Below are 27406 nucleotides of genomic sequence, written 5' to 3' on the forward strand. Positions count from 1 at the left end.
CCCGGCGGGGAGGTGCCAGCTAGGGGGCACCTCACGGCGGGGCTCACTGCCGGGCGGGGCGAAGCTTGCTCGGCCCACCCCCGCCCCGCCTCAGAGCCCGGTCCCGGTTTCGGTGCCCCAGGCGGCGCGCACTCTTCCCGGCCGCTGTGCAGGTGAGCCGGGCGGCAGGGTGGGGCCACGTGACTCGGGCGCGACGGAAGGGCCCGGCGGCCCCTACAGGTGCGCGGGGCGGGAGAGCCCTCGGCCCCTCTGGGAGCCCCTCGCGCGCCCCCCGAGCTTCCCGGCCGCGGCGCTCTCGCTTCAGCCTCGCGGGACACCGCGACGCAGGTCGGAGCCGCGGCGGGGACGCGCCGGCGGAGGGTGGGGAGGGCCGGGTCCCGCGGGGTTCCGCGCCACAGGTGCCGCCGTCCTTCCGGCGCGCGGCGGCCGCCCTCGCTGGGGTCCTGGCTGTCCTGATCTGGGACGTCTGGCGCGCTTTAATTCAGGCCGCTCTTGGGCGGAATCGCGAAAGATTGATTTTTCGGCGAGGAAAGCGAAGGCCGGACACTTCCCGGGGGTGGGTAGAGCGGTGCACAGGAGACCCGTGGGACCCGGCAGCCTCTGAGCGCCGGGGGGCGCGGAAGGATGCTCTGCCCTGGCATCGCGGGTTCATTAAAACCCCAGGGCCGTCCCTACTCCCCCTTTGCCAGGAGCCCCAGAAATACCTGGAATCGTACCCTTTCTTGGGCCCAGCAAAACTTTAAGCCAACTAAAACGGTGATTCTGTGTATATAAAAGTGACCAGGCGTGATTCCTGTGACACTTCGCTGAGGGAACCATTTCTTGTCACCACCACTGTGGTTTTGCTAAGATCTATTCTAGCAGAATGGCTGGAGTCGGGGTCCTGGCCCTGAATTAAACAAAGACCCGTCCCACCTCGGCGTGCTGGAACTGAGGACTCAGAGTTACATCCTGGGCATTAGGTGTAGTAGGTATTTAAAATGAGAGTTTAAACCGCTGGCTTCTCCCTTTTAAAATCAGATGTTTTGCTTTTTGCACAATTCAAATTTAAAATTTTTCTTTTTATTTAAGCATTGATGAAGTGGTCTGATTCAAATAAGCCTCTTAGGTGAAGAGCAGTGAGTTGAATTAAACTGGGGGTATCCTGTAGATTCATATATATCATAGATATTGAGTGGTGTTATGAAAAACTTGCTGAAGTTATTTGTTGTGCATTTTGCTTGTATATTTCTTAGAATGTATTTCAAAAACTACACTTGTAGAGAAAAAAGAAAAGCTATACTAAGTAGTATGCATTTCTTTCCCTTTTTGTTGTGCTGTGGATGGAACCTAGACCTCACACCTGCCTAGCAGGCGCTCTGCTTCTGAGCTACATCCCCAGGCAGTACTAAGCGTTTCTTAAATTTAACTATTTTTAGGCAATAAAGAGGTAAAAGACAATTGGTCTTAGAGAAGACCCTGAACTTCCTTCTTGAACTTTTTCTCCCTCCCCATCCCATTCCCTTGGTGATCCTCTGTGGGTAGTCTGCCTCCCTAACAGCCCTGCATTCCTAACAAGCCTCTGAAACTCTCTTCATCCTGCTCTTCTCCAGAGATGGAAAAATGAAGAATTTGCAGCTAAAGAGATGTCTGGCATTTATTTCAAAGTAATCTACTGACAGAAGGAATAGGATGGGGGAATATAAATGAAACAAAATTGACCATAGCTGGGTAATTCTTGAAACTAATTGATGTATACCCAAAGGGATGTATAAACAAAGGTTCATAATACTATTCTTTCTGCTTTTTATTGTTTGAAAATTCCTATAGTACCTTAAATTCCCTGTACCTAATATTTTACCTCTTCTCAGACTCCATGCATCATGGTCCACTGGATTATTTCAGTGGCTTTCTAGCTGGTTTCCCAGTTTGCTTTCTGAAGTGTTTTCTCAACAAAACATCCAAGTGATTCTGTTAAAACAGGTTGAATCGAGTGGCTTTTCTACTCAGAATCCTCCAGTGACTTCTCATCTCACTCCCAGTGAAGCCAAAGTCTGTTCCAGTGCTTTTCAAGGCCCTATGTGATTGAGATGGCCTCAGTTCTGCTACACACCCTCTAATTCTGCTGCTGCCCTGCTGGCTTCCCCTGCCTTCATAATTCTTGAACTTGTTAGGTATTTCTGCAATGGTCATTTCATCTGCCCAAGAGTACTCTTCTTGATACCTGCCTAGCTTCCTCCTTTACTTTTAGTTCAATATTGAAGTATCACACTTTCTATGAAGACTTCCCCACTCCATTTAAAATTGTAACACACTGCCCACAGTGCACTGCTTGTCCCCCTTCTAAACTTATTTCCTTAGCTTACTGCATGTTTTATTTACCTGTCATCTTTCACCCCCACTAGAATTCTAGGTTCATGAAGGCAAAGATGTTAGCCTACTTTTTTCACTGATAGACCAGCATGCCCAATGCATGGCAGGTGCTCAGTAAATATCTGTTGAATAATAGATCTTCATTTTATAAAGTAAAGTGAAACAAAGCCTTAGAAATACCTAAATTGTTCAACATTTTTAAAGTATGGTTGTCGACTTGAATTTTGAGAACTTCATTGTGCAAGTACAACACCGTGTGTCTAGTAAGTCTTTAAGAAATACCTAGAAGCAATTCAGGGGAGAAATTCAGTGTACCTTAAACCTAGTAGTTACTTTAGCAAATGTTTTCCCTCTTTTTGTATATGTGTCCAGGTCGCTGATTTCATGAAAGAAATCAACTGACTTGGTAAAAGTACTTTTTTAATGCTTTATTTTTCTGGTATATTGAATATTTCTAAGTTTTTTATACAGGACAACAAATCACCTATAGATAATTACTCTGGAAAGAATGATATTCATGGTCACTAATGCTGCTATTTGATACCTCTAGGAACCTTAGCCTTTGGCAATTTTTATCTCTTAGAACTTTTAAAATCTAGTATCAAGCAATACATGGTGGCATATGCCTGTCATTCCATCTACTCAGGAGGCTGAGGCAGGAGGACTGCAAGTTCAAGACCCTGTCTCAAAATAAAAAATAAAAAGAGCTGGGAACTTAGCTCAGTGGTAAAGCACCCCTGGATTCAATCCTCAGTACCACAAAAAATTAAAATGAAATCTAGTATCAAGTGACACTATTTTAGAGGGAATAAACAAGTCTTCTAAATGACTTCCTTGTTTTAGGAAGGAAAGGGACTGTGTTTTAACAGACTGCTTCCCCTTGGACATTCAAAGCAGGTGTGAGTTAATGAAAATGAGGAGTATATGCTGACCCATCAAACTTTGGTGTGCTCAGACTCTTGAATATTTTGATTTAGATGTCTGAGGGAAGGACTCTATTTGGGATTTTGTTAGCATTATGCATTATTAAAGTTTTTCATTTTTTTTAATATTTTGTTTTTAGGGCTTTTAGATAAATTAGACATATATATATATGTACCACCACATGTGGCTAAATATTTCATTATGTAAAATTCAGAGTTAGTTAAAATTTCGATTGCACTTAAAAAGGCATAAAGTAGTAACTTGGTATTCTTGAGTAATCTGTTATACTTAAAATATACATGCTTGTTTTTTGTTTAATACATATCATAATAATTAGACATAATCATGTTGGTCTCCTGAATACATTTTGCTACAAAGTAAATAAAATCAGCATCATTGAAAGGATAAATAACTAAGCATAAGTCATAACTGTAATCTTGGTCACAGGTGTGAAAATCACAAATGTCATCAAATGATGGAAGATCCAGGATTCGGGAGAGGGGCTACAATGAGGTCCCAGGGGACTTCCCCTATCAAGATGGCACCATAAGAACCCTCCAGACTCTTCACGACAGTGAGCTGGCTGTGAGCGCTGATCCTCTGCCACCTCCCCCTCTCCCATTACAACCCCCATTCGGCCCAGACTTCTACTCAAGTGACACAGAGGAACCAGCCATTGCTCCAGACCTCAAGCCTGTAAGACGCTTTGTCCCTGACTCCTGGAAGAACTTCTTCAGGGGAAAGAAAAAGGACCCACAATGGGATAAGTCAGTGTCTGACATCCGATACATCTCCGATGGTGTGAAATGTTCACCTCCGGCCTCTCCATCAAGACCCAACCACCGTTCTCCCCTCTACTACAAAGATCCTTCTGGAGGGTCAGAAGGCCCCTTTAATTCCCCGAAAGAGGCTGATTCAATGTTTCCCCAGGATCCCTATGCATCTCTAGACCGACACACCCAGACTGCTCAAACATACAGCGAGAAGGTAGAGGAGTACAACCTGAGGTATTCCTACATGAAGTCTTGGGCAGGCCTGCTGAGAATTCTGGGTGTGGTAGAGCTGCTGCTGGGGGCTGGCGTGTTCGCATGTGTCACAGCTTACATTCACAAGGACAGCGAGTGGTATAACTTGTTTGGATATTCACAACCATATGGCATGGGAGGCATTGGTGGCCTGGGCAGTATGTATGGGGGCTATTACTACAGTGGTCCCAAGACCCCTTTTGTACTGGTGGTTGCTGGATTAGCTTGGATCGCTACCATTATTGTTCTGGTTCTTGGCATGTCCATGTATTACCGTACCATTCTTTTGGACTCTAATTGGTGGCCCCTAACTGAATTTGGAATTAATGTTGCCTTGTTTATCTTGTACATGGCTGCAGCCATAGTCTATGTGAATGATACCAACCGAGGTGGACTTTGCTACTATCCTTTATTTAATACACCAATAAATGCAGTGTTCTGCCGGGTGGAAGGAGGACAGATAGCAGCGATGATCTTCCTTTTTGTCACCATGATTGTTTATCTTATCAGTGCTCTGGTTTGCCTAAAGCTCTGGAGGCATGAGGCAGCCCGGAGACACAGGGAATATATGGAACAACAAGAGGTAAGTGATTTTACAATCCCTCTTTTTTTTTTGTAGATTGGTGATGGGTTTTTTGTTGTTGTTCTTTGTTTTGTTTTGTTATTTGCTGCCTTGTTAAAAATATGTGATCCTCAAAACAGAAAGCTTTTATCAACATCCACCTCTTTCTCTGTGTGTGTGTGTACATATATGTGTGTGTATATATATATATCTGTATATATGTATGTGTGTATTTATGTATCTGAGGCTCAAAAGTCCTATCTCAGTGTCTGACGTCTGATTTGCTTTGGCTGAGATAAGCCATTCTGCTGTTGCTTGTTATTGCAAGTAGACACCAGCTGTGTAATAGATAGTTTGTCATCTGTGTTATTATGGCTTTGTGATGCTAGAGAGAAAAACAGCGACTGAACAGCTGTTGAATTTTGGTAAAGAAAAATAACATACCTGTAAAATAAGTGTCTCATCATTAAAGTAACTTTGAGAACATTTTTTTTCTTTTTAGGTACTGAGGCTTGAACCCAGAGGCACTTTGCTACTGAGCTACATTTCTAGTCCTTTGCATTTTTTGAGACAGTGTCCCACTAAATTGCAGAGACTGACCTTGAATTTATGATCCTCCTGCCTCAGACTCCTGGGGTTACAGGCTTGAATCACCACACCTAGTTTGAGAACAATTTTGATTCTTTGATATGGTAAAATTTAGCCAGGCACAGTGGTACATGCCTATAATCCTAGGGACTCTGTCTCAAAATAAAAAAATAAAAACGACTGGGGATGTAGCTTAGTGGTAGAGCATCCCTAGGTTCAATCCCTAGTACTGCAAAAATCAATAAATAAAAACATAAATTTTTTCAGTTGTAGGAGATAAGTATTCATTTAAATGTGATTAACTTTCTTCCAGTGAGTTAAATAATTGGCAGTAAATTGTCAAATAGGAATATGGAAAACCACATTTGATTTTTTTTTTTTAAATATTAGGAGGTTGAATTCTAATGAATATGCCCTGAAAACTTGCCTATTGGTGTTAATAGTTCATCCTTATTTTGGAATGAACTATTAAAATTAAAAGCCCTGCACTTGTTTTTATTTCTTGTATTTAGCTAATTAAATATAATGAGAACACTGAGGATAAAAATAATGAGAATGATGAGAAAAATAATAATACCTGGAGGGGATAAGATTATGTAGCATCCCTATTTAAAATTAGCTTAATAATAGCAAAAATGTTAGAGTATGTTCTGCTAGCTTCATTATACCATGAAATAAACTGATTTTTTCCTATCTTTTTAAGAGATATGAGCAGTAGATTCTTCTGTGCCACTGAAAATATCAGTATTTACCTTAAATTTTTTCTTAATTTTAAATTAACTATATTATGAATTTTTTCTTTCCTACTTTTCCCAAGACTTCTTAGGCTATATAATTGTACATGGTATATATAAAAATTAAATCCTGTCCTCATAATAACACACATTTACATATATATGTCATTTTTAATCTTTTGTGAATCTAATGTATAACAGTGACAACTAGTTTTTATAATAAGAACCTACGTGTTATACAAAGAACCTCAACATTTCAGTGTGATTCATAATTTATTATTACAAAAGACATTTATCATTCTAGAATTCTGCGTAGATTCAAATTATTTCTAAAACTTTATTTCAGCACTCTAAGCATATTTCTTTCTTTCTTTTTTTTTTTTTGCAGTACTGGGGATCGAACCCAGGGCCTTGTGCTTGCAAGGCAAGCAGTCTACCAACTGAGCTATCTCCCCAGCCCCCTAAGCACATTTCTTAAATTTACATCTCTCTGTACAAATAATTTAAAATTCTAGTCAATGTGAACTCCAAATAGACTCTTCTACATAATTTTATGCTAGCTTAACAAGTTATTAAATTTTAACATTTCAAAGTTCTGCATTAATGATTGTAATTATTTGCATGATACTTTATTTTGCATTTCTCAGGAAACATTTAGGCCTGTAAGACTTTTCATAACACTTGATTAGACCTGAATCACCTCTGTTGTTGAAAGCTGTACCTACTTGTGTGTTGTTATAACTTCCTAAAAGTTAGAAGGTATTATAACCTTTGATTTTTTTTCTGTTAATTTTATAGGATAAACATTTCAGGGCTGGGGTTGTGGCCCAGTAGTAGAGCCCTTGCCTAGCATGTGTGAGGCTCTGGGTTCAATCATCAGCACCACATGAAAATAAGTAAATAAAATAAAGGATACTGTGTCCATCTACAACTAAAAACTTTTTTTTTTTAAAAATTCAGCTCTTTGATCATTCAAGGTAATGGTAGCAAGGACTAAACAAAATGTCTAGGTAATTCAAGTAACTTACCTAATAGTCTCCACAAGAGTAAGAGGAACGTCCATCAAGTAGAGAGGATCAATCTCTGTAAACTTGAAATTGGGCTATTAATGCAAGTGGATGAAAATATTTATAAAGTAACTTAACACACCTTTGAAAAATCATTTTCACTTTTTGTTTCAGATAAATGAGGCATCATTGCCATCGAAAAGGAAAATGGTGAGGATAATGTTTATTTCATGTTATGCTTTCTCTAGCTTTGTTAAATACTTTTCTCTTGTGTCTGTTTACCAACATAGTAGCGTCATCCCGTTGTGAAAGTAGAGCTATTACAATGAGCTCATGAGAGGACTTTCAGTTTTTTCTTAATACTGAAAGAAACAATCTGAGCTATAGCTCCTTTTAATTTTGTTAGATGGAAGTTTATATAAGTGAACATAGTTGGTTTTCCTTTAAATTTATTCTTTTATGTGAAAGTAATTTTCCTAAATTTTCTTAATTTGTTTTTCCTTTAGCTGTACTGAGAATTGAACCCAAGGCTATGGGTTAGGCCATAGAATACCAGGCAAACACTCTACCACTTAGCTATACCCCCAGCCCTTTTGTATTTTTTTAGTTTGAAACAGAACCCTGCTAAGTTGCTGAGGCTGACCATGAACTTGTAATCCTCCTGCCTGAGCCTCCTGAGTAACTGGGTTTACAGGTGTGCACCACCATGTCCAACTCTTAATTTCTCTTCTTAAATTCTTTGCTATTCTTTTCTATTCTCATTGTGTTTTCAGATGTCAACTTTTGTAGTGTCAGGATGTTCTTATTCCATAATTTACAAGCTGTGTGACAGTAGGCAATTCTTTTTTTTTTTTTTTTTTTTTTTTTGTACCAAGGATTGAACCCAGGGGCACTTAACCACTGAGCCACATTCCCAAATATTTTTATATTTTGTTTTGAGACACCATCTTGGTACGTTGCTTAGGGCCTCACTAAATTGCTGAGCCTGGCTTTGAAATCCCAATCCTCCTACCTCAACTTCCTGGAATTATAGGTACATGCCACCATGCCCAGCTATAGGCAAGTTTTTGAACCGTCTCATGCTTCTGTTTCTTAATCTGTAAAATTGGAATAATAATTATAATTTCTACCTCATAATTTGCTGAGAGGATTCTGTGAGATGCCATTATCATGATTATTTACATATATGTGAATAATAATTTTTTTGATACTGGGAATCTACTCCGAGCTACATTCCCAGCCCTTTATTGTTTTTGAGACAGGGTCTCAATAAGTTGCTAACATTGGCCTCAAATTTGTGATCCTCTTGCCTCAGCCTCCTAGGTCTCTGGAATTATAGGTGTAAGTCACTGTGCCCAGTTTAGTGTATTTTAATAATTACAGTTTTACCCTAATTGAAAAAGTTCCTTTTCAAGATATTGGGCATTATTTCTAAACAAGAAGTTGAGAATCAGCCTTTGAATTTGTTTGAAAGGGGTTAATATTCCCTTAGTTAAAAATTTAAAAATGTCCATTAACAGTCTTCTCTGACTTTTATACTCAGCTTTCCAGTTCTCCTGCGAGTGGGGTGAGGGGGCTGGTGTTGTTTTCAGTGTCTTGTGTTCCTTTCAGAAACCAGAAGGATATATATTTCACAAATCTATATATAATTTCTGTGCTCCCTTCTTTTTACGCAAATGGTAGTGGGTTATATACACCGTTAGGTTCCTTACTTATTTCTCTTAATACATTCTAAGATATTTTCTTATTAATACATGAAGAGCTACTGCTTTTTTTTTTTTTTTTCTTCCCTGTACTAGTAATTGAACCCAGAGTGCTCTTCCACTGAGCTACATCTCAGCCCAAGGATGGCATTTTTATTTTGATAGCCTGATTGTCCTATTAAGGTTTTTGTTTTTGCTTTTTGTTGGATGGTTGGTTTTTGGTTTTTGCAGTGCTGAGATTGAACCTATAGAGATTGTAACCAGCTTTCACTCCCAGCACTGCAGGTTTCCTCACCCTGTTATACAGTGCATTAGGAAATTTGTTGACATTTGTCAGATTGATAGGTGAAAAATGGTATCTCTTTGAGTCAGTTGAATCAAGAATGAGATTGTACATTTCTCATATGTTTTCATTTTCAACCTGTTGATGGTCTGTTCATATCCTGTTTGGTTTTTCCTCTAAGTTTCTAATTTTTACTAATCTTTTAAGTGAATACTTTTTTTTTGGGTGCTGGGGATCGAACCCAGGGCCTTGTGCTTATAAGGCAAGCACTCTACCGACTGAGCTATCTCCCCAGCCCCTGAATACTTTTTTTGTGGGGCAGGGGTAGTACTGGAGATTGAACCTGGGGTGCTTTACCACTGAAGTATATCCCCAGTTCTTTTTTCTTCTTTTTTTAAATTTTGAGATAAGGTCTTTCTAAATTGCTGAGGGTTTTGCTGAGTTGCTGAGGCTGGTGTCAAGCTTGTGGTCCTCCTACCTTAGCCTCCTGAGTCTGTGTAAGTAAATACATTTTGAAGATACCTTATGAACTGAGCACAGTGGTGTACACTTGTAGTGTCAGCCCTATGGGAGATGGAGGCCCTGAGTTCAAGGCCAGCCTATGCAACATGGACAACATAGCCAAACCCTACCTAAAAAATAAAGGGAAAATACCCTTCATAAGATTCTTTTTAGGGCTGGGGATATAGCTCAGCTGGTAGAGTGCTTGCCTCGCAAGCACAAGGCCCTGAATTCGATCCCCAGTACCGCAAAAAAAAAAAAAAAAAAAGATTCTTTTTAACTTGTAACTTTATTCTCTCCATTGTGACATAAAAACAATTTAAAAATGTTTTATTCACATTGAAATAAGGGATTCAGAAAGAAGATACAGTCTGTCCAAGGGATCATAACTAATACATCAATGTTATCATTAATTCATTCACTGAACAAATGTGCCATTTGGCTATGAACTCAGATAATGAACATTAAAAAGAGCATCATCTCCATTTTCAAAGGACTTGCAAATCTAGTGGAAAAGAAAAACAGAAAATAATTAGCAGTATATGAGTAAATGAGAGAGATGGAAATCTTTTAAGGACTATCAAAATAAATAGCTGGCTTAGAGATTGGTGCTTCAGTTTACAGATGATAATGTCCCAAATTCAACATTGGTAGGTGGTCAAAGCATCCTTTGGGTTGTATAATTAGTCATATTTTTTAAAGGATCATTTGCATTAAACTATTTCTCACTGGTGGAATTATCTGAATTGTGGTTGAAATGGCTTAACAACCTTGCTAAGATTTTTCTGGATATCCATAAATGTTTAGAAATCAAGTTGACCAGTCTGGACTGCCCAGGTGTGCAGCAGATGAGGCTGTCATTAGCTGGTTTACAGAAGATTGAAGCACTTCTCTTTCATGAGGTGCTGTGGACCTAGTGCTACAAGCTTATGTACTCTTTAAATATTGGGTATAGAATTACATTGATTCTATTTTGAGTCACTTTCTTTTGGTTTGTTTTTTATCATGCTTTGTCTTAACTTCTCATTCTCAAATTGTTTTAGTTTTTTCCTATTTTACTCATTTATTTATTAAAAAATTTTTTTGGGACTGGGTCTCACTAGTAGCCCAGGCTGGTCTCAAACTCCTGGGCTCAAGTGATCCTCTTGCCTCAGCCTCTCCCATAGCTAGGGTTACAGACTTGCACCAGCTTCTATTTATTTGACATTTACTCCTTGCTCTAAGTATATACATTTCAATTAGATTTGTCTGTATTCCATGACAGTAATATTAATTAGAGCAAGTTAAATGAGGAAGGTATGTGGAAGCTGTCAATCATATATATTATATACCCTGACACTGATAATACTGGCTACCTTTTAGGAGGGCAGCTGGCCATCTGCAGAGATGATAAGAGGGAGACTTAGTTTTCATTATGTTCTGTTTTAGACCTTTGAATTATATACCATGTTTACAGTATCTATTTAAAAATAAAATTTAAAACTTTTTAAAAGTCAAGGACTGGGGATGTCATTCAGTGGTAGAGTGCTTGCCTATCATACACAAGGTCCTAGGTTTGATCCCCAACACTGCTCCCCAACCACACACACAATTCACATCTAGGAAATTGTTTTATAAAAGCTGACAACCTGGATTGGGGATATAGCTTAGTGGTAAAGCACTAGTCTGTGTGATTCCCGAGGTTCAATCCCTAGCACCACAAACATAAATAAGTAGACAAATAAAACATCCTTGGGTTAGAAGAGTCTGTTTGCTTAACAGTGCAGCAAAATTTTAAAGAATTTTTTTAAATGCTTTGGGTTCCTCAAGAGCCTCTGTCTGCATCAGCCAGGGCTGCTTATTCTTGAGATTGCTCTTCCTGTGATTAAAAGTAACCCCTAACTGTTTGAAGCCAAAGTGATTTGTTACTTGTTTTTGAGACAGTGTTAACTTCCAACTGAATGTAGTATCTAACTGGTGAACCTATTAGTTTGTCAGATTTTATTCACGTTTCATGTTTCTTTGAAAACTGTATTCTTTAATATGTAGATATGGGGTATATGCACATTAATACAATCTAATTGTTATAGTATGTACTGATTTTCTTTTAACCCTGCTTAGTGATAGAGGCATAGTAAAGTCTTCCATTATGATTATGGATTTAAAAAAAGGTATACATTTTGCAAATGTCAACTGCTCAGCACCAGTCTGGACAGGGCTGTCTCACTGGGATGTAATATGGAAATGTGGCAGTGGTGGTTATTCTTGCCCAGGGTAGAATTTATGGACTTCCTGGTCAATCGCTGTGAGGTGGTGAGATTTACTAGTGAAATTAAGTGCAGAATAGAATCAACTCGAAATACCAGGACAAATTGGAGAAAATTGCCCCAGATTATAGGGCAGTCAGTATTATTGTTTGGTAAGAATGTACAAGTGGGGGCTGGGGTTGAGGCTCAGTGGTGGAGAACTTACCTAGTATGTGTGAGGCACTGGGTTTGATCCTCAGCACCACATAAAATAGATAGATAGATAGATAGATAGATAGATAGATAGATAGATAGATAAATAAATGGTACAGCTAAAAAAAAAAAAACAAAAAAGGAGAAGAATGTACAGATGGCACCGGATTAGGATGATCTGTCAGAGAGTTCTTTTTCAGGGCCCTTGGAGATTGGTGTGTGGCATCTTCAGGTGTGTTACAGGGTTCCCAACTCTGAGAGGTCCTGGAATGGTCAGGAATAACCTTAGTAGATGCTGGAACTTCCAATCCTATAACTTTTTTGGGGACTATATCAATACAATTAGCTTCCCCTACTGTTTCAAAATATGTGAGCTAAGCTGGGTATGGTGGCACACACCTGTAATTCTAGCTACTCTAGAGGCTGCAGCAGGATTACAGTTGAAGTCAGAGTGGCCAACTTGACCCTATCTCAAATAAAAATTTTTTTTAAATGAGGAGCTGGGCACAGTGGCACACACCTGTAATCCCAGTGGCTTGGGAAACTGAGGCAGGAGGATCACAAGTTCAAAGCCAGCCTCAGCAGTTTAGTGAGACTCTAAGCAACTGAGACCTTGTCTCAAAATAAACAAAAAAGAACTAGGGATGTGGGTTAGTGGTTAAGTGCCCCTGGGTTCAATCCTGGTACCAAAAAAAAAAAAGGGTGAGGAGGTTGGTGGCCTTATATGCATGACACCCTGAGTTTGATCCCCTATACTGGGGAAAACAAAAAAAGATATAAGAGCTAAAGCCAAAATGCATCCTTTTAAAGGTCTTTTTTCCAGGAGATAGATCTCTGTGGATCAATATATTTAGGTATATTCTAGAGGTAGACTTCAGTGATCTCATGACTTAATTGATGAATCTTTATTGGTTTTACCCATGAGATACCTGACAAAAAGGACAGGACCTCCAATTTTCATTAGCTTCCCTCCTAAATCATAGCAGGGAAGAACCGGATACTAGCCTGGGAGAGGCCATGGCATGTGGTGAAAAGGAAATGAACTTTAGAATTAGATAAATTTGAATTATAGTTCCAGAGCAGCTACTCAGAAGCTACGTAATCCTGCAGAAGTTACTTACCTTCTCTGAACTTCTGTTTCCTGTCCTTTGTTTGAACTATACACTAGGCCACCCCTTATTTTGTATGTTAACAAATATAATTTTTTAAAAGATAAGATCATTTGGAAATGAAATAATATACAAACATAAAGTATGATCAAATAGAGACAGCAACAAATTCTAATAAACCGTAAGTGCTGAGCAGGTTTTTCAAGCTGGAAAAGCCAGAATCTAATCTGGGCCTTGAGGATGAGGGTACAGGTTTGGAGTGGAGGCTGTGCATCATTACATCAGACCCTCTAAGGGGAAAACAATTATAAGTCTGACAAATGCTCAGCAAAACACCTCTTGGTTTTTCCTATTTATAACTTGACAGGATATATTCAGCCCATTTTTTAATTTGAAAAGCTTAATGATAATATCCAAAGCATTACTTGTCCTGTTGCTTAATTATTTTCTCTTGTATCACAATAAGGCATTTTTGATAATTGCTAAAACTAAATTTGGTTAGATGCAAAGAAAAGTCGTATTAAATCTGTGACTGCAGGCCCCTTCTCTCCCTTCCTGTGGATGTTTGTAGTTAGGAGCACTGTTCTAAGAGTGGTCTGTCCAAGGGCTGGAGCCTAACACATCCTGCACATGAAAGCCTAAAAGTTTTAATTCTTGTCTGATGTTTTGATTTCTTTACAGCTGAGTTCTCTATACTGATGATCAGTGAGATTCACACAAAAAAGAACAAACAAACAAAAAAAATCAAGATCATACCATTTTAAAAAATATTAAAGCAGACAAGGAAATACAATTTCTTAAAACACTCTTTTCATATTAAAGGATACTAGAGATGGGCAAGTAAGGAAAATGACTAGTTCTTGCTTAACATTTTTTTATCTAGAAAAAAATTAATTATGTCTTCTCCTACCCATTATGACTACCGAGGCAGAATTCATTACTTTGTCCAAGAAATCTGAGATTAATGCCCAGGGCCATTGCTGGGAAACAGGATCAACATGCTCCATAGTTGCTTTCTTAGCCAGCACACAGCTGGGTTGTCAAATGTTTAGAAGTTAAGCTAAGGAAAGATGCCATGAAATGGAAATCCATTTTTTTGAAGCCAAAAAAGTGTCCTTTGATGTTTAATGCCATTATTCATTTTCAAGATTAAACAGAGGAATTCATTAGGATGAAGAATGGCACCCTGACCAGAAGAGAACACAGCAGAATGAATACTAATCTCAAAATGCGTTCCCTAAAATGTCCTTGCTGTTTCCTCATTCTGTACCCACTTGCATTTCTGCTACTTTGAGCCTAAGTGGACCAGCATGTTTTCTGCCTTGAGATGATCTGGTTTCCCTTCCACCTAGGGCTGTGGTGTGGAGCTTCTCCTTTCAGTAATCTTCCCTCAGACTGGTTAGCCACGTCGTGGCTGATCCAGTCCCAGGGATGTGCTATTTGGTGAGTTAAGAGCTCGTGGTTTTTGAGATGAGCTAATGTTAAGCCATACCTCAAAGCTAGTCTCAGAATAGGTAAGTCGGAAAACAAAGGACTTAAAAAACTGCCTGGCAAGGTAGAGAGCAAGGTTTCAAAATCCTATTTTGTATTTTGTTTGTACTGAAACAGGGGCCCTCCCCAGCCACTCAGCTCAGCAAGTGTTTCTCAAAGGCTTAAGGGGTTAGTAGAGGGAAAGACGTTAACTGCACCAAAGAAGAATCGTGATCCCAAGCATGTTCTGACCTTCCTCTAGCAGTAGAGCATTGCCCGCTCTGTTCCTCACAAACTCCCCAGTGTGCTTCTGGAACTTTGGATGTCAACAATACACATTTAATATAAACAGGTTTCCTGAGATTATTCATTTAAAGTTTTAATGAACCATGGGCTGGGGATGTGGCTCAGTGATGGAGCACTAAACTAGCCTAGCTTGCTGGAGTTTCTGGGTTTAATCTCCAGCACTGCAAAAACAAAGAGTAGCAATGAGGGCTGAGATGTAGCCCAGCAGCAAAGCACTGACCTTGCATTTGCAAAGCTCTAGGTTTGATTTAAAAAATAAGAAAAAAGAAAGAAAAAGAAAAGAAAAGAAACTCCCACCTAAATAAATAAATAAGTGTTTTTGTTTTGGTTTTTTTAAAGGCGGGGAGGGGTGTAGCAATGAGCCAAGTAGTTCTGGATTTTAATCACAACTTTTCCACTTAATTGACATGGATGTGGAGGATTTACTTAACCCTCTCTGAACCTCACCTCTTTCGGAATAAAATGGAAACCTCTCTTCTGTCATCCACCAGCTTTACCTGTTCAATGAAACCTCTGAACAGCCTTTTCCCAGCCCCAGGGCTGAGCATCCTCTTTTGTCTGCCCATTCTAGGGTGCATTCTGCGGGGTCTTCCAATTCTATTTCCCTTCTTTTAGCTATATCAGCCCTTAAAACCTGTTCCCTGAGACTTCTCTGGGTCATTTCATTTTGTGATCTCTTTCTTTTTTTCTTGAATGGTGGATTTTTCTTGTTGTTTGTTTTTCGTTTTTTGTTAACTAAAGGCTAACTTACTTAATTTCCAGAATCAAGAATTCTTATAACCTGTTTCAGAAATCACAGGTTAAGAACACCTGGGCAAATTTAAAACATAGGCTGCCTTTATTCTGTGGTCCCAGGAATATCTCCCTTACATTTAAAAATACTGAGGAGATGGGGATATAGCTCAGTTGGTAGAGTGCTTGCCTTCTAAGCACAAGGCCCTGGGTTCAATCCCCAGCACCACAAAAAAAATAAATAAATAAAATTAAAAAATAAAAATACTGAGGATTAGCAGGTGTGGTGGCATATGCCTGGAATCCCAATGGCTTGGGAGACTGAGACAGGAGGGTCAAAAATTCAAGGCCAACCTGGGCAACTTAGCAGGACCCTGTCTTAAAATGAAACAAGAGTGGGCGGGGGGTGGGGCTGGAGACATAACTCAGAGTGTCCTGGGTTTTATCTTATACTGAGAAAATAAAAACATTTTAATTTTTAAAGACGTACTTAGGACATCAGAAAGGGTTTCCTTGCTTTTCTTTTCAAATAATGAAAGTGGTGTAATTCATTTCCATTCCCTCTTCTCAGTAGCTACTTTTTTTTTTTTTTTAACCTCCAGGGATGCTGGGGATTAAACCCAGAGGCAATTTACCACTGAACTATGTCCCCAGCCCTTTTTATTTTTCATTTCAAGACAGGGTCTCACTAAGTGCTTAGGGCCTCACTGAGTTGCTGAGGTTAGCCTCAAATGTGTGATCCTCCTGCTTCAACCTCCCGAACCTCTGGGATTATGGGTGTCCACAACTGTGCCCAGTTCAGTAGCTTCTTATAATTGATCCATCCCATGTTTTCATTGTCATTTTTTTCTCTTTCCATTAAAGAAGCCTTAATTCTATTTTTTCCCTGAATTTCTTATTTTGAACTATTTTAAAAATTCTTTTATAGTTACTTGGGGTGTAAATCCTAATATGTAAGTACTTAAGACTTCTAATGCCTCATTTTATCATCCACCTTTAACATATACACATTTGAGCTGGAGGATGTTTGACCTATTTTGTATTCCTATATCCCAAAATGTGAGTCCCCTTAGCTATTACAAAACATTCAGAATACACTTGTGACTTTAAAACATTTAATTTTAAAGGGAAATGCTAATTAGGATTTCTACTTTTTGTCTTCCTGCTCTCTCCCCATTTTCTCCTAAGAATAAGTTCGGGTGGTTTTGTTTTCCTACTCTTGTGTATATATCAGTCCTGTTTTTCTCCCAACCTGCAGTGTGAAATGGCCACCAGTGACAAACAGAGAGACCCAGAAGTTAATTTAAAAGACTTGAGAACAACAAAAATGAAACCTGAACTGCTGAGTGGCCACATCCCTGCAGGTCACATTCCTAAACCCATCGTGATGCCTGACTACGTGGCGTGAGTATCTGTCTGAATTCTTCAAGGTAGAAGTTGAAGGGTCCCATTTGGGCCTTTCATTTTCCTGCTTGTCTCCACGTTAATGCTCTGCCTAAAATCATTTATGTGAATAGGTGTTTGTTATCCAACAGGTAATATACTGAATTGAAGGTACAATATGGTCAGTGAAGAATAAGCTAAGCTGATTTCCCGTTCAGCCTGTTTTCGTGATAAAGTTGGAACCTTGGTTTGTTTTTTTCCTCAGAAAATATCCTGTGATTCAGACAGAAGATGAACGGGAACGCTATAAAGCTGTGTTCCAAGATCAGTTTTCAGAGTACAAAGAGCTATCTGCAGAAGTTCAAGCCGTATTGAGGAAGCTTGATGAGCTGGATTCAGTGATGAGCAGGTTGCCACAACATTCAGAAAACCGACAGGTCAGTGTCTGCAGCTGCCTAGGAGGACCACTGAAGTTTAGAGGAGGAATAAAATCTGACCATTTAAGAAAATACGGAACTCTGTCTGCTGTCTTTGTCTAGGAAAGTATTTGAAATCTTCAGGATAACCATTCAAACTGGCTGCAGTAGTGCACAGCTGTCATAGCTACTTGGAAGACATAGGCAGGAGGACAGACAGCAAGTTCAAGGTCATCCAGGGGAACTTAGAAAGACCCTGCATTAAAATAAAATAATAAACTGGCTGGGGGCATAGCTGAGTGGTAGAGCATGCATGAGGTCCTGGATTCAATTTCTACCACCACCACAAAAAAAAAAGAAAAAAAAAAAAAAGAAAAGAAGGAAAGAAAGGGAAAAAAAGTCACCATTCCAGATTTCCATTCAAGGAGATGAGGGTATAGCTCAATGGAAGAGTTCATGCTTTGTGTGTGGCCCTGGGTTTAATCCCCAGCACCAAACAAAGAAATTACAATCCAAATTACATCAGTTAATGTAATTAAATGGCATTTTATTACTTATTAAATGATATTTGCCTATTTAAGTAAAATATAAATATGCCTAAGATACATACTGACTCACAGTCCCAAAGAAGGGTGGCACACTCAAGCTGGGATGCGGGGAGGGCGGGTACGAGGAGCCCCCATGTAGTGCATTCCCCTGCCAAGCCAACCAAGGGTTTCCAACCCAGGCTCCGGGCACAGAGAGTGGATCTGAAGCTGCAGATGTGAGCTAGTAGGCACAACATCAGAGCCATCTCTCTGAAGATGAGAGAACCAGTGGTACTGAAACTTTTTCTTTTATTGTTTTGATAGTAAGGATCAAACCCAGGGGTGCTTTACCAGTGAACCACATTCCCAGCCTTTTATTTCTTATTTTGAGACAGTATCTCACTGAGTTGCTGAGGTTAGCCTTGAACTTGCAGTCCTGCTACGTCAGCTTCCAAAATCACCAGATTTCAATGTGCACCACTGTACCCAGCTAGTACTAAAGCTTTTTCTGAAGCATTCTTTTTTCGCTTCACATTTTTATATCTCTGAAACAAGAATACCTTATAATCAGTGACAACTTAGCAAGGCCCTGTCTGGAAAAAAAAAAGAGAGAAAGAAAAAAATTAAAAACTGAGGATATAGCTCAGTGGTAAAATGCTCCTGGGTTTAATCCCCAATTCAAAAAAAAAAAAAGAAAAGAAAAAGGGGCTGGAGTTGTGGCACAGTTGTAGAGCACTTGCCTGGCATGTGTGAGGCACTGGGTTCAATGTTCAGCACCACATATAAATAAAATAAAGGTCCATTGACTACTAAAAAATATTAAAAAAAAAAAAAGAAAGCAATGATACTATATAGGATACTTTATGTCTGTCATTTCCACTATTATGAATAATGCTGCTGGGCACATTTGTGTTCTTTTTTAAAGAAAATATATTCTAGTCATTGCTTATATGATTAATTTAAAATTTTTTTGTTGTTGTTGAAGGACCTTTATTTTTATTTATTTATATGTGGTGCTGAGATTTGAACCCAGTGCCTCACCCATGCTAGGCAAGTACTCTACCACTGAGCCACAACCACACCCCCAGGTTAAATTTTTTTATGGTACCGAGGATTGAACCCAGGGACGTTTTACCACTAAGCTATATCCCCAGCCTTTTTTATTTTTTATTTTGAGACAGGGTCTCACTAAGTTGCTTAGGACTTCACTAAGTTGTGAGGCTAGCCTTGAATTTGTTATCCTCTTTTCTCTGCCTTCCAAGTTGCTGGGACTTCAGTGTGTGCCACTGCAGCCAGCTTTGTATAATTAAAAATTTAAAAACTTATACAGCTTTTTTAAAAATGTCAAATGCATTTATGCTTGTGAATGTACGCATGTATATATATAAATTTTTCACCTGAGAACCTCAGTTAATTGGGCATCTTTTTTTGACTATAGACTAGTAAATATACATTTAAATTTCTCATATTTATGAGCTCTCTGAGCCATATATATGCTGCAGTGACATTTTCCCAATCCTGAAGTGATGGAATAGTGCTAACTAAGACACTAGTACCACAAAGCAGGAGAAATCTAGCAAATACTGAAGGTTGAGGATCAGTTAGTACCATCTGGAAAACAAGCAAGGTTCACAAGTTTGAGAAGACTGACCAAGATTAGAGGCGGTCAAAGGAATGCAGGAAGGGGCTGGGGATATAGCTCAGTTGGTAGAGTGCTTGCCTTGCAAGCACAAGGCCCTGGGTTCAATCCCCAACACCGCCAAAAAAAAAAAAAAAAGGAATGTAGGAAGAGCTGGCCTTGGTGGTACGCACCTGTAGTCCCAGATATAGAAGACTGAGGCAGGAGGATCCGATTGAGCCAGGAGTTCAAGGACAGCCTGGGCAACATAGTAAGACTCCCTTTATTCCCACACCCAAAGAAGAGAGAGGGTAGGAAAGAACAAGTAGACCCTAATGGATCAGCACAGTTGGGAAGAGAAGGCCGAATGAGAGAAATGATGCTGAAAACTCTGACTGCCACTGTAGCCTTTGAGTAGAGACCCAGTGGTCTCCAAGATGTGTGCTTTGTAGGAGTGTCAAGGGCTCCAGCATCTAGGTCTACAGTTGGGGGATCCAAGGAGTTCTGGTTACAGTGGAGCTGGAAGACTCGTCCCATGATGAGCCTACACAATTATTAACAAGTCATTACCCGATTTTCAATGTGACATAGCAAGGAAGTAACAAAAATAACAGGCTCATGGGTATTATCTGTTTCTTCTCTGTCCTTATCTAAACTAGAAATATTGTGTCAGAAAAGTTAACTTTTCATTGACCACAGGCTGAGCTTTGTCCTGGGCAACAGTCTGCAAGGCTCATTCACTTTCCCACCAGGTCCCTAGAGAAGCTTGGGAGGCATTTCAAACCCTTGTGGGCTTGTTTGAAAGCACAGGTTCTCTTACACACCTGGTTGTGCACCCTTAAAAAATGAAACAATCACAAGATTTTTCTGAGACTGTAAAGTAGGAATATTGTTCCAAATAATCTCTCTGGACCTCACCAGCTCATAAATTCAGTGTCTGTGGCAGACTAGAGTGAGTTTTACATCTCTCTTTTTTTTTTTTTTTTTTTTTTCAGTTGTAGATGAACACAATACCTTTATTTATTTATTTTTATTTCTTTGGGGTGTTGGGGATTGAACCCAGGGCCTGTGCATGTGAGGCAGGCGCTCTACCAACTGAGCTATATCCTCAACCCAATACCTTTATTTTATTTATTTTATTTTTATGTGGTGTAGGAATCAAACCCAGTGCGCCACACATGCTAGGCAAGTGCTCCACTACTGAGCTATAACCCTAGCCCTGAGTTTTACAACTCGTCTCTTCTGCATCTCTAGTACAGCACCCCAATCCTGGAAGCTAATTTATTCCTGGTCCAGGACCTATTATTGTACATTACCACTGAATTACCAGGTTCATTTTCACTGCTGGCAAGTAGTCAAAACATAAACAAATACTCATGTTCTCAGACTATAAAAGGTATTGAAGAATTAAAATATGTTGAGAAAAGGATACGGGTAAGTGATATAAAACGTTCTCAAGGGAAGCTTTTCGAACTATGAATTATTACACTTTTTATTAGATTCACTGTGTCTGGTAATCTTTGCATAGTTTTGCATAAAAAAACTGAGGGCATTGCTCTAGTAATTTGGGCATTTGGTGTTCCCAAAGGGGGCACCCTTTGGAAAAATTCAATCCCATAACAAGTTTTATAGTTACTACATGTAGTTATAGGAAATATAAAACTTAGAATAAAATTAGAGGGAACCTTATATTAGCTATTTTTAAAAGTTGCGTCATCTCAATCTCTTAATTACAGCACCTAATTTCTTAAAAGGGAACTTTCCAAAGAAGATGAAAATGATAATAATAGTTAAAGTGATTATTAGGTACCAAGTACTTAATAAAGCATCATTTCAATAAGTGAACCGCCTCACAACCCTTTGAGCTGGTTACAGTTATGATTTCCATCTTTCCAATCAGGAAACTGAATATTATTATACAGAGCTTGCCTGGGGTCACACTGTGGCAGAGATGGCACTAGGACTAGGATCTGGTTTTATGCAGTCAGGAACCTTTCTGTCTTGTTCATCCCTCAATCCCAGTGCCTGCCTGGCAGATAACATTGTAAGCCCGCAAACATTTTCTGTGTGAATATTTATAATAATTTGGGGCAAAAATTGTTTTCTAATTCCTAGTGTGTTCTAAGGTATGATTTGAGTAAATGCAAATGTTTTAACTCAAATATACAATATATTATTTTTAGGAACATGAGAGAATTTCAAAAATCCATGAAGAGTTTAAGAAAAAAAAGAATGTGAGTAAAACAGTTTTCTTCTTCAAAGTGTATTCTTATCTTTGTACAATGTGGTAATTGACAAACTAGATTCTTTTAGCTAAAGTTCAGTAGTCCTCCCTCATCCATGGTTTTGCTTCCAGGATTTCAGTTAACCACAGTCAACCATAGCCCAAAAAAATTAAGTAGAAAAATGCCAGAAATAAACAGTTGGTAAGTTTTAAATAGTGCACCATTCCGAGTAGCCTGATGAAATCTCACACTCTCTCCACCTTGCCCTGGATATGATTCATCCCTTCGTCCATCACATCGACATTGTATTCGCCACCCAAGTTACTTAGGAGCTGCCCCGTTATCAGATTGTCAAGATAGTATGTGCTTATATTAAAGTAATAAGATTTCTTAATATTGACCCAGAGCATAAGAGTAGCGATGTGATAATTTTCTACAGTATGTTGTTATAGTTGTTTTGTTTTATAAGTTGTTTTTAGTGTCTGCTGTGCCTAATTTATAAATTAAACTTTATCATAGGTTTTAATTACAGATATCCCTCTCATATAGATATGAGATTATAGAAATAAAGATATATAGAAAGATTGTAGATATAGATGTAGATACACACACATACATAGAGAGAGAAGAGTCTGCTGTATTTCACTTTTATATTTCTTAAGATGCTACTTGTTAGGTACAGTGGGTGCTTCAGGAGGTGTTTTCTTGTAATCCCAGGCCTGAATATATTCTGCTCTGTCGATTTCACAGCCTAGGGAAATGGGGACTATATGATTCTTCACCACTCACATTTCCTTCCAAATGATTATTTTACATCTCTCTACCTCCATCCTTTACTTAATTTCATAAATCAATTAGAAACTGGAAAGACCTTTATTAATCGTTCTTATACTTATTATTTACTTTTTAATATACATTTGGATTATTAAAACTGCTTCAGCTCTTTATACTTCCCACTTTATTTTGCTGTGAACTTGAAACTGCTCTAAAAAACAACCTATTTAAAAAAAAATAGAGAACTTAACCATTGTTCTGAGTAGGAAGATTTTAAAATCTGCTGCAAGTTATTCTGCATAGGGCCATTTTCTGGGTTAATGGATTTTTGTGTTCATTGTTGAGAAAACCAGGTGCTAAAATAATAGCTGTTTCTTTTATAGGATCCTTCATTTCTGGAAAAAAAAGAACGCTGTGAATACCTCAAGAATAAACTCTCTCACATAAAGCAAAGAATTCAAGAATATGATAAAGTAATGAACTGGGATATAAATGGTTATTCTTAAGCCTTATCTGAAACTACTTTTTTTATAACAGATTTACTATTTATATTCTGCTTTTGTATGCTAATCTTTGTGGTAGAGAAGTAAGTGCTTCCTGAATCAGATCCTCATTGGTCTAACTGGTGTGCAGTGTTAATCAGTATGATTCGCTCAAACATTTCAAAACAGTTTCAACTCATTGGAAGACTGAGGCAGAATGAGTTTAAGTTCAAGGCTAACTTGGGCAATATATTTTGATGTGGTGGTGAGGATCGAACCCAGTGCCTCACACATGGGAGACGAGCACTCTGCCACTGAGCCACAACTCCAGCCCCTGAACTTGGGCAATATAGTTATACCTGTCTCAAAAATAAAATTAAAAAAAAAAAAAGCTGGGGATGTAACTCAGTGAGAGAGACCCTGGGTTCACTCCACTGGGTCAAATTCACTAAGGGCCTCCACTGAGATTGGAGAAATCCTGTATTCATCTGTGTGCAGTTCCATATTTGTTTATCTCATTAAAATGTGTTGTAATGTAGAAATCATATCCTTGTTGTATGATGAGCAAGTAGACTCTCCTTCTGGTGCTGCTTTTTCCTTTACTCAGACAGGTTCCTAGGATTTTCTAAGATAAATTTCCTAAGAAAAATTCTTAAAAGATTCTTCCTAAGGGAAAATGGATGACACCTTTTCAAAGGTATCATTTCTTCCCTTGAAAAAGAGTTGAATCCCAGATCAACATTGTCAGACTTTGTGGTCTTGGGCAAGTTGCTTAATCTCTCTGTGCCTGTTTCCTCTTCTGTAAAATGAGACTAAAATAGTACCTACCTCATAGGGTGGTAATGAGGATTGAGTTGTTCACATTTGTAAAGCATTTAGAACAGAGCCTTCTTACAGTAAGCACTCTATTAGTGTTTGTGAACTCTGTAGAAGTGTTTGTGAAGTGAATAAACTGCATAGAATGAGTCTCAAATAGAGGTCCACGATGAGCAAGCCCAGCCAGCTGACAAAAGGCTACTTGTCTAATAACTTTCTTTTTGTCCTGTTAACTCTTATTCACACATGAACTTAGGCAGATGCTTCTCTATAGTTCTGTGGCCCACTGGGGTCCACCATAGCCTCTCTGTCTTTAATCAGTGTCACTCTGCATGTCTCCCTGTTCCCAGAGCCCAGCCTTTCCTGTACTTGTGGAACAGAAGGACTGTGAATGTCGTTACCCCTTCTGTCCCCTTTGACATCTGTCCTAATGTCCCTTGGTATTACATTTCCTTGGTATCTCCTTTCACTTTTTTGGGATACTTCATTTTTTTAAAGACTCATCTTGTCTTTGAGGCTTTATTCATGAGAAACGTTCTATTTCTGTTAGTATGGACAAAAATTATTTTTTTCTTTGTTGAGACAGGATCTCCATATATTGCTTAGGCTGGCCTCAAACTATTGATCCTTCTTCCTCAGCCTCATGAGTATGAACAAAAATGTTTTAAAATTATTATTTTTTTAATCACTAGAGAACCAAGCACTAAAGGATAACATCTTTGAGAAGCAGCACTGCTATTTCTTAGGGTATCACAAATATAAAGATTTTTAAACTTAATAAACTTAAAAAAAGTCATTGGAGAGGGGCTGGGGTTGTGGCTCAGTGTTAGAAGGCTTGCCTAGCATGTGTGAGGCACTGGGTTCGAGCCTCATCACCACATATAAATAAGTAAGCAAGCAAGTAAATAAATAAACAAATGAAGGTCCATTGACAATTTAAAAAATATTTTTTAAAAAAATCATCAGAGAGCTGGGTGCAGTGGTACACACCTATAATCCCAGCTACTCAGGAGACTGAGGCAGGAAGATCCCAGCTTCAAGTCTAACTGGGCAATTTGGTGAGACCCGATCTCAGAGTAAAAATCTAAAAAGGGTTGGAGATATAGTTCAGTAAGTAGAGCTTTTGTCTAGCAAATGTGAAATCCTGGGTTCAAACCCCAGTACCGTTAAAAAAGAAAAAAATGTGTTGGAGATCTGGGGTTTAGTGGCGTGCACCTTTAGCCCCAGCTGCTTGGGAGATTAAGATGGAAGAATCACTTGAGCCCATGAGTTTGAGACCAGCCAGGGCAACATAGCAAGACCTCCATCTCAAAAAAGAAAAAAGTCATCCGGACTGGGATTACATTATAACTCACTGTTAAAGCACTTACCTGGCATGTGCAGGGCCCTGGGTTCAATCCTCCACCAGACCCTCCACCACACTCACAAGGCATCATTATTGGCTCCCGTTCAGTAGCACTACCCCTTATTTCCCAGGTGTAGAATTAGTTTCTGCCTCCTGTAGCTGCCATTCAAACAATGTTCAAAGCGTTTTCTAAAGTTATGAAAAAAAAAAAAAGCACATGGAAAGCAGAGACTTAAGTGTCACTTGCTGAATGAACTAGTTATTCCTTGTCACTGAAACTTGCTCTAGTGTTTATTGTTAATGTGTTTCATTCCTTAGTTTCCAGACTGCTTAGGGCTGTGCTGCTTCTGAAGAGGAAACACCTAGGGAAGTTCAAGGCCCAGGTGAGCCTCCAACTGGGGCAACCTCACCTTCTGTCTCATATTCTGGGGCCCCATGTTAGCATTCCACTTTAAGAAGAGCTTTGGTGCTTTTATAAAAAGAAGTAAAATATTACCATTTTGTTAGAGTATAAATGATTAGATTAATATTGAAATTAAATGTTAAGGAAATTCAACTTTATGAAACTTTATTTTACAATTGTGTTAATCTTTGAAACAAATGCTGTAACACTAATTTTTTAAAATTTTTACGTCAATAACTGTGTATTAAAATTTCAGTTACCTGTTGCATTCTGTGTGCTCTTTATTATTTTATTTGATCTTTTTTAATATACATGACAGTAGTGTATTTTGACATATAAACGTACAAGGAGTATAACTTCCCATTCTTGTGGTTGTACATGATGTGAACTTAACACTGGTGGTGTATTCATACACAAACATAGGAAAGTTATGTCCCGTTCAATCTACTGTCTATCCTATTCCCATACCCCCTCACTTCCCTTCATTCCCCTTTGTCTAATCCAATGAATTTATATTCTTCCCTCCCCCGCCTCTTGTTGTGAGTAAACATCTGCATATCAGAGACAACATTCAGCCTTTGTTTTTTTGGGATTGGCTTATTTTACTTAGCATAATGGTTTCCAGTTCCATCTATTTACTGGCAAATGCCATAATTTCATCCTTTACAGCTAAATAATATTCCATTGTGTATATATACTGCATTTTCTTTATCCATTCATCTGTTGAAGGGCGCCTCGGTTGGTCCCATAGCTTAGCTATTGTGAATTGAGCTGCTGTAAGCATTGATGTGGCTGCATCACTGTAGTGTGCTGATTTTAAGTCCTTTGGGTATATACCAAGGAGTGGGATAACTGGGTCAAATGGTGGTTCCATTCCAAGTTTTCTGAGGAATCTCCATACTCTGTCCTCTTTATTGTTCACTTGGATAGGAATGCATTCACTGTGCATATTCTTAAAAATATTTTCCCTAATCAGAAACAAACTGAAAAGTCATTGAAAACTCACAGGCTATGATGTTCAGGTGATTCGCCTTTTCCCCGTCCCCCAATATTTACAAGAATTCAAAGTTAAGGCTACTGTATTGGTTCCCTAGGGTGGCCTTAACAAAGCACCACAATCTGAGTGGCTTAAAACAATAGTTCATTGTCTCACAGAACTGCAGACCACAAGTCTGAATGAGGTCAAGGTGTGCAGGAGGCTATGCTCCCCCTAAAACCCATAAGGGAACCCTTCCTTGCCTTTTCTAGCCTCTGGCAATCTTTGACATTTCTTGGCTGATAGACGCATCTCTCCAACCCTCCAACCTCCTGTGGTCTCCCAGGGTCTTCTTGGCTGTCATTTTATAAGAACATCAGTCATATTGGATTACAGTCCTTATCTTAACTGATCACATCTACAAGGATTCATATTTCCAAATGAGGCCACACTCTGAAGTAATGGAGACTTCAGCATATCTTTTTGAGGGGATATAGTTCAACCCATAATAGCCACCTTTGATGAGTTGTGGGATTCAAAAGCAAAAATATTTCCCTGAGATTTTTTTTCCCCTTCCACCCATTTCTAACATGCATTCTAAATTGAAACAATGAGGTTATGTCAGTATATCTAAAACTTGAAAATAGTATTCTTCACTCACTTATTTGCCTGTTATGCTTCATATACTTTCATTCTGCCAGACATTG

At 38.9% G+C, this 27406-nt stretch overlaps 1 protein-coding gene and 1 non-coding gene across 4 annotated transcripts; both read left to right on the forward strand.

The window, feature by feature from the left end:
• Window positions 1-77: 77 nt before the first annotated feature.
• Marveld2 (MARVEL domain containing 2) lies at window positions 78-25972 on the forward strand. Of its 3 annotated transcripts, XM_047556967.1 has the most exons (8): window positions 192-327; window positions 3724-4884; window positions 7367-7402; window positions 16993-17138; window positions 17383-17554; window positions 21862-21912; window positions 23061-23150; window positions 25639-25972. In XM_047556967.1, exons 2-8 carry the CDS (start codon window positions 3739-3741, stop codon window positions 25669-25671), a joined length of 1674 nt encoding a protein of 557 aa, XP_047412923.1. In that variant the 5' UTR covers window positions 192-327; window positions 3724-3738; the 3' UTR covers window positions 25672-25972. The 3 variants fall into 3 exon arrangements, with proteins under 3 accessions (XP_047412922.1, XP_047412923.1, XP_047412921.1); XM_047556966.1 differs by lacking the exons at window positions 192-327; window positions 25639-25972 and adding an exon at window positions 78-152 and having other exon boundaries at window positions 23061-23588; XM_047556965.1 differs by lacking the exon at window positions 25639-25972 and having other exon boundaries at window positions 23061-23588.
• Trnar-ucu (transfer RNA arginine (anticodon UCU)) lies at window positions 15893-15966 on the forward strand. Its single transcript has one exon. It is a non-coding gene; the product is annotated as a tRNA-Arg (tRNA).
• Window positions 25973-27406: the final 1434 nt, after the last annotated feature.

This window comes from Sciurus carolinensis, chromosome 6, assembly GCF_902686445.1.
Source record: "Sciurus carolinensis chromosome 6, mSciCar1.2, whole genome shotgun sequence".
NCBI classification, from domain to species: domain Eukaryota; kingdom Metazoa; phylum Chordata; class Mammalia; order Rodentia; family Sciuridae; genus Sciurus; species Sciurus carolinensis.

What these genes read in the sequence shown, in the direction of transcription:
- Marveld2 (XM_047556966.1), top strand. Translation starts at nt 3,739, where the DNA reads ATGTCATCAAATGATGGAAGATCCAGGATTCGGGAGAGGGGCTACAAT. An exon ending in GTGATGCCTGACTACGTGGC is followed by an intron (nt 17,139 to 17,382) that starts GTGAGTATCTGT and finishes TTTTTTCCTCAG; the next exon opens with AAAATATCCTGTGATTCAGA. An exon ending in AACATTCAGAAAACCGACAG is followed by an intron (nt 17,555 to 21,861) that starts GTCAGTGTCTGC and finishes TATTATTTTTAG; the next exon opens with GAACATGAGAGAATTTCAAA.